Source organism: Dipodomys ordii, unplaced genomic scaffold (genome assembly GCF_000151885.1).
Source record: "Dipodomys ordii isolate 6190 unplaced genomic scaffold, Dord_2.0 Scaffold3, whole genome shotgun sequence".
Lineage (NCBI taxonomy): Eukaryota > Metazoa > Chordata > Mammalia > Rodentia > Heteromyidae > Dipodomys > Dipodomys ordii.
Genome location: NW_012267219.1, coordinates 1,061,654 through 1,068,263, shown reverse-complemented (window position 1 = coordinate 1,068,263; position 6,610 = coordinate 1,061,654). Strand labels below are relative to the sequence as shown.

The 6,610-nt window shown below is 51.9% G+C and overlaps 2 protein-coding genes across 3 annotated transcripts in view; both read right to left on the bottom strand.

Annotated features, from left to right (window-relative positions):
• Nucleotides 1-290: 290 nt before the first annotated feature.
• Rdh5 (retinol dehydrogenase 5 (11-cis/9-cis)) lies at nucleotides 291-4,864 on the bottom strand. 2 transcript variants are annotated; one of them, XM_013023243.1, is made up of 5 exons: nucleotides 4,802-4,864; nucleotides 3,779-4,124; nucleotides 3,367-3,625; nucleotides 1,160-1,323; nucleotides 291-943 (listed from the first exon to the last, which is right to left on the bottom strand). In XM_013023243.1, the coding sequence occupies exons 2-5, from the start codon at nucleotides 4,086-4,088 to the stop codon at nucleotides 720-722; spliced, it is 957 nt and encodes a 318-aa protein (XP_012878697.1). In that variant the 5' UTR covers nucleotides 4,089-4,124; nucleotides 4,802-4,864; the 3' UTR covers nucleotides 291-719. The 2 variants fall into 2 exon arrangements, with proteins under 2 accessions (XP_012878697.1, XP_012878705.1); XM_013023251.1 differs by having other exon boundaries at nucleotides 3,779-4,119.
• A 616-nt stretch (nucleotides 4,865-5,480) lies between these two features.
• Nucleotides 5,481-6,610, bottom strand: part of Bloc1s1 (biogenesis of lysosomal organelles complex-1, subunit 1) — a 23,371-nt gene continuing 22,241 nt past the window's right edge. The window contains exon 4 of the mRNA XM_013023235.1: nucleotides 5,481-5,685. Within this exon, the coding sequence (XP_012878689.1) occupies nucleotides 5,575-5,685 (111 nt within the window). The 3' untranslated portion in view covers nucleotides 5,481-5,574. The remainder of the gene's footprint in view (nucleotides 5,686-6,610) is intronic.

Sequence of the window (6,610 nt, the reverse complement as noted above, 5' to 3'; positions counted from 1 at the left end):
TTCCTTTTTGCTTATGTGGTGCTGGGGAATCGAACCCAGGGCCTCAGGCATGCAAGGCAAGCGCTCTACCACTGAGCCACCTTCCCAGCCCCTGTTTCTGATTCTTGACATAGTAAAATTTGAATATTTTTTTCTTCTATGGAAACAACCTTTATTTTTTTGTCAGTCACTGGGCTTGATCTCTCTAGCTCAAGGCTAGTGCTCTACCACTTGAGCCACAGCATCACTTCCGGTTTTCTGGTGGTTAATTGGAGATAAGAGTCTCATGGACTTTTCTGCTTGGGTTGGCTTTGAACTGAGATCCTTAGATCTCAGCCTCCTGAGTAGCTAGGATGACAGGTGTGAGCCACTGGCTAGATACAACCTTGTAAGATTCATCTTCACCTTTCTTCCCACATGAAAATTAGATAAAACAATCATAATTGTGACCTTATTCTAAGGGAAAAGTTGCCCTCTGATGGTCACTCCAGGTACAGCTCCAAAGACCGTCTATAAATGCAAGGTAGCCCCCTGGTGGGTGCTGGCTGTTGTTACAGATTAGCTATTGAACAGGAGAAAGGTTGGGTCAAGGCAGTAGAATAGTCTTTCATTGAACTTTTTTTTTTTTAACACACATTTTTTGAGTGCCCATTTTGTGCCAGGCATTCACCAGAACCAGGAAGGGGACAGAAATCGAAGTCCCTGCCTTTGAAAACCAGTCTCTTGCTGCAAGCCTGGCTTCAGTGGATTGACTGGGCAGGCTTGGGAAGGACCCAGGTGAGCACAGCATCCACCAGGCTGGCTGGCAGATAGGAGGCGGGCAGCCAGAGTAGCTTGGCATCCCATCCTGGGCTGTAGCGGGTCCGAGGATGACGAGCAGTCAAGGCGTGCTCCAGACATCTGCTCACCTTGGTGAGGTCTGGGTCACAGATGAGGCTCATGATGCGTCGCTGCACTTTCAGGTCTGTGGCCCCACGGGTGGTGGCAGTCAGTGTCCTTGCCCACTGCAGTCCATCTACCCTACCTTCTGGATCCTTGGGCCTGTTGCCTAGCAGAGGGAGCCTTAGTCCCTTCCTATTGTGGGGAATGGGCAGTGTGCCCAGACCCTCTCCCACCCAGGAAAGACCTTTCTGGCCCTCTCATGTCTCCTCATGTACCCTGAATGTGCCCAGCTACTCACATGTGGTGAGGAAGGCCTCCCCGTAGCAGGCCTGTGTGGCTGGAGGTAGCCGGGCCCAGCAGGACTTCAGGGTGGTCTCCAAAGTCTCCAAGTTGGTTACAGGGGTTCGGAAGAAGCCAGGTTCCACGATGCAGACCCGGACCCCAAAAGGAGCCACGTCTCGCCTAGAATGTGAGCAGAGGGATTTGAGTTCTTGCCTTATATGCAGGTGATTTTCAGGGCCTTGGATGAGGACTCCCAAGATGGAAGGTTATCACAGATCAGGGAAGAGGTGACAGGAAGGGAGGGATAAGGGGCAAGTATGGCAGGGGGAGGGGGAGGTTTGTTTGTTTTTTTGCCAATCCTGGGGCTTGAACTAATCCTGGGGCTTGAACTCAGGGCCTGGGCACTGTCCCTGAGCTTCTTTTGCTTAAGGCTAGCACTCTACCACTTGAACCACAGTGTCAATTCTGGCCTTTTCTTGATGTGTTACTAAGGAATTGAACCCAGGGCTTCATGCATGCAAAGGCAAGTACTCTTACCACTAAGCCACATTTCTAGCCCGTATTATTATTATTATTGTTTTGTGACATGGGGCTTTAAACATGGGACCTTGTATTTGGTAGGAAGGAAAATACGCTGCCATTAGGCCACATCTCCAGGCCAGAAGAAGGTATGTTTTTTTGTTTGAAGCAGGATCTGATATAGCCCAATCTGGCTCTGAACTTGAGATCCTCCAGAGTGCCTCAGCTTCCAGATGCTGCTTTATTTTTATTATTCTTTTCTAACTTCAGGACTTCATCTTGCTAAGCAAGCACTCTATAGTTTGATCCATGCCTCCAGCCCTTTTTGCCTTGGCCATCTTTGAGATAGGGTCCTTTTTGCAGCAGCCTACCTGGACTGCAGTTGTACTAGCTATACTTTCTGCTACAGCTGGGATGACAAGTATGTGACATCACACCTAGCCTTCTCTGTTCAACCAGGGTCTCCTGAGCTTTTTGCCTGGGCTGTCACTGAACTGTCATTTTATCTCTACCTCTTGAATAGCTAGGATTACAAGTCTGAACCATGGATGTCCCTTTTTTGTGCTGTCCTTGGGCTTGAAATCTGGCCCTGGGCACTGTCTCAGAGCTCTTTTGCTCTACCAGAATGGTAGTGCTCTACCACTTTAGGCCACAGCTCCATTTGTTTTTCTGATGCTTAATTGGAGATGAGTTTCACAGGCTGGGCACTGGAGGCTCACTCCTGTAATCCTAGCTACTACATAGGATGCTGAGATCTGAGGATAAGTGGTTCTCAACCAGATGGGCACTACAGTTCATGAGACTCATCTCCAACTAACCACTAGGAAACTGGAAGCAGAGCTGTGGCTCAAAGTGGCAAAGCACTAGCCTTGAGCAGAAAAGCTCGGGGAAGGCTCCTAGGCCTTGAGTTCAAGCTCCATAACCAAAAACAACAAAAAAGGAGTTCTGCAGAGTCTCCTTCTTGGCTGGCTTTGACCCATGATCCTCAGATCTCAGCCACCAGAGATTATAGGTGTGAGCCACTAGTACAGTTTGTAATTCTTGATCGAGATGAAAACCCCATTCTCTCAGCTCCCCAAACAGGATTGAGTCCTGAGCCCTGGACATGAAGGCTCTGGACTGGTATTGGGTGAGGGTTAATTTGACGGGAAGAATGGGGTACATCCTACTGTATTTGATGACGTGTTGATGATGCTGGCTGGGAGATTAAGAGGAACAGGGACAGAGGAAGACACTGCAGCGATGGTGTTGGGGGTCAGCTTCTTCACAAGGCAGGCTCAGCTTGGGGCAACCCAGGCTTCTGCCTTGAGTCTGGGCCCCTGTTGTCCTCAAGACTGCTTTGTGTGCTCCTTGAACCTTGTGTGCACTGGTACTGGGACTCAGGCTCAGATCCTTGTACTCTCCGTTCCCTGTGCCCAGCTGGTGGTCTGCCACTGTAGTCAAACCTCCAGTCCAAGTCTGGTATTTCTGTGGCTACCTGGAGATAGAATCTCACAAACTTATCCTCCTGGGCTGGCTTTGAATCAGCAGCCTCTACATCTTAGTCTCCTTAGTAGATAGGATCCTCTGCTTCCCACTGCTGGGCCTATAGGCACATGTCACCACGCTCAGCTTATTCTGACTTACAGTGAGCAGGAACAAATGCATTTGTTGAGTGGGATCCCCCTTGTAAGGGCGTGGGACCCCGAGTCCTGTACCTCTTACCTCAGGCTGTCAGAGAAGGCCTCCAGACCAAACTTAGAGACACAGTAGCCTCCACCATTGGCGGCCAGGCGACCCAGGACACTAGTGATATTGATCACTCGGCCTTGGGCCTGCTGTAGCAGGGGCAGCAGGGCAAGGGTGACCCCGATGGGACCCAGCGTGTTCACATTTAGCACCCGATGGAAATCATCTCGTGTCAGCCATGGTGTAGGCCCGATGATGCCAGCCACGCCTGCGTTATTCACCAGACCAAAGAGCCCTGTGGGAGATGAGAGGGGTGAGGGGTGGGGAGGTAGTGTTGGGGGGAGGCACTCCCACATTCTCTTCCTTGGAGCATCTAAATGCGCATCCCCTCCAAGTGTCCTGGGGCCATTGTGGAGACCAGGTTCCTGGTGGCTCTGGCCGTACTCACCAGCTTTCTTGACGTGTGTCTCCACCCACTTGGCTGCCTGCTGGATACTGTGGGGGTCAGTGACGTCCAGCAGGGTGGTGTGGAGGCGGGAGGAAGCCATCTGCTGTAGATTCTCGGCCCCTGAGGTGGTCAGGCAGCTGGCTAGCACTCGGAAGCCCCTCTGGTCCAAACGCAGTGCCAGAAGACGCCCAAAGCCCGAGTCACAGCCGGTGATGAAGACGAAGGCATCGCTGGTGGGCAGGCTCTGCCGGTCCCTGAACCACCACAGCACTACCCAGAGCAAGGCACCCAGCAGTAGAAGCAGCCACATGGCTGGAACCTGGTGACCTGCAGGTGATCGCCTAGTCTGGGCAGGGAAACTTTTGTCATTTACTTTGGCCCTTCAGCCCTCGCCTGACATCCTCCCAAACTGGAAGTGTCTGGTTAGAGCAGACTGAGAAATCTGATCTGTTAGGCAGATAATTGGCAAACTATGGCTTATTGTGCAAAAACAAAAGAATGTGGGCAGACTCCATATTTGTGGTTAACTTTAAAATGGATGAGTGGAGTCCTGTGCGCTGAGCTGCTATGCGGGAGCAGAGGATCTGCTTTGCCTCACTCCTTTCCAACCGAGTCAGGGACACTGGAATCCTCTAGATGGAACCTGAGCCCTCAGCCTTATTTTTGGAAGCATCTGTAGGGTCAAGAGCCCTACATTTCAGTCCTGCTGTGTGACGCTGCATGTGTGTGTTACTTAGGACTGAATCCAGGGCAATGGGCATGCTAGGCAAGTGTTCTGCCACTTAACCTAATGCCTGCAGGAACCATCCGCAGATCTCAGCCTCCTGAGTGGCTAGGATTACAGGTGTGAGCCACTGGCACCCAGCCTTTGTCACTGCATCTTTTAACCTATTTCTTCACCTGCTAAATCAAGCTACTATTTGTCAGCCCGCTTCATAGCAGAGGTGGGCTAAAGCATGAGCTAGGGTAGGGGATTCCTGGCCAGTCTTCTTGCTGCGCCCAGATCTTGGTTGTCCCGCTTACCTCCTCTGCAGAAAGCTGGCAGGCCCCACGATGTACTTCTCTTCGCTGCTGTTTAAAAAGACTTTGTTCCCAGTCTTCCTCACTTGCTGTGGCGAAGGCCAAAGTCCAGAGTGGGTATTAAGTGTGTGTGATGGGGCGTGGGGAAGGCTGGAGAGGGGGAGCCAGGGAGGCTGGAGCCGCCTGGCTGAAGCTAGGACTTGGGCAGTAGCCAGGTTTCTGTTCCCCAGTCTGGGCTTTGGGCTTCAGACCCTCCCTGCCGCTGCTTCACAGAGGGGAGCCGTCACGGATGGCACCTGCTCTCTGTGGCTGGCCTTGGACCTATAGTTCTTTCCCTTCTTAGACCTTAAGTGTCCCCAAGAATGAATCTCCAATCTGGTGCAGCCTCATGACATGGCTTACGCGCCAACCTGGAAGAGGCCAAGAGCCAAAGCTAAGACCAGGCTTGTTGCTGTCTCCTTTCTCCCCTGGAGGGACCTCACATCCAGAGACCACTTCTCTGGGGAGGTAGGGAGCTTGTATCCCCTGCAACTGGGGACCCACACCAGGCTTGATGAGAGAGCAACAGGGCAGTCTAGTTCCACCCTCCACCTGAAAGGCACCTGTTCCTCTGGGAAAGCACCTCTGACCTTTCCATTCATTCCTACCTCCACAAGGGGGCAGTCCAGTGAAACAGCACAAAGAAATAGATACTGTATTTTATTCACAGCTCATCAGTTTCCCTCTTGCCCAGGTGAGTGAGACCAGAGGGTGGGGCAGGGGGAGACGGAGAGGGGCTAGGAGGAGGCAGACTGCAGCTGCCCTTTGTAGACGTATTCCAGTGCCGTGGCAATGGTGCGCATGTCTAGCTCGATGCTCCGAGCCCAGTTCTCCACATCCCCGATTTCCTAAGAATGGGGAGAGGGATTTAGAGGTCAGGACTCAGGCTAGGTAGAGGATGGCTTCCAAACCATCTCCTGGAAGGACTTCACCTGGGTCTACCAACTGCTTTTATTTTTTTGTCAGTCATGGAGCTTGAACTCAAGACCTGGGTTCTTTCACGTAAGGGCTAGCACTCTACCACTTTGAGCCACAGCTCCAGCTCTGGTTTTCTGGTGGTTAACTGAGTCTCACAGACTTTCCTGCCTGGGCTGGCTTTGAACCTCAATCTCCTCCTGCATAGCTAAAATTACAGGGCTGAGGCACCAGTGTCTGGCTTTATTTCTTTTCTTTTTCTTTGTTGGTCTTGGGGCTGGAATTCTGGGCCTGGGCGCTGTCCCTGAGCTCTTCAGCTCAAGGTTAGCACTCTACCACTTGAGCCACAGGGCCATTTCTGGTTTTCTGGTGCTTAATTGGAGATAAGAGTCTCATGGAGGGCTGGGAGGGTGGCTCAGTGGTAGAGCGCTTGCCTTGCATGCATGAGGCCCTGGGTTCAATTCCTCAGCACCACATAAGCAAAAAAGAAAAAAGCTGGAAGTGGCACTGTGGCTCAAGTGGTAGAGCGCTAGCCTTGAGCTGAGGGACAGCGCCTAGGCCCAGAGTTCAGGCCCCACGAGTGGACCCCCTCTCCCCCCACCAAAAAAAGTCTCATGGACTTTCCTGCCTGGGCTGGCTTTGAACAGTGATCCTCAGTTCTCAGCCTCCTGAGTAGCTAGGATTACAGGCATGAGCTACCAGTGCCCGGCTTATTTCTTTTTTTCTTTTTCTTTTTTTTGGTCGGTCATGGGGCCTGTACTCTGGGCCTGGGCACTGTCCCTCAGCTCTTCAGCTCAAGGCTAGCACTCTACCACTTGAGCCATAGCACCACTTTCGGCTTTTTCTGCTTATGTGGTG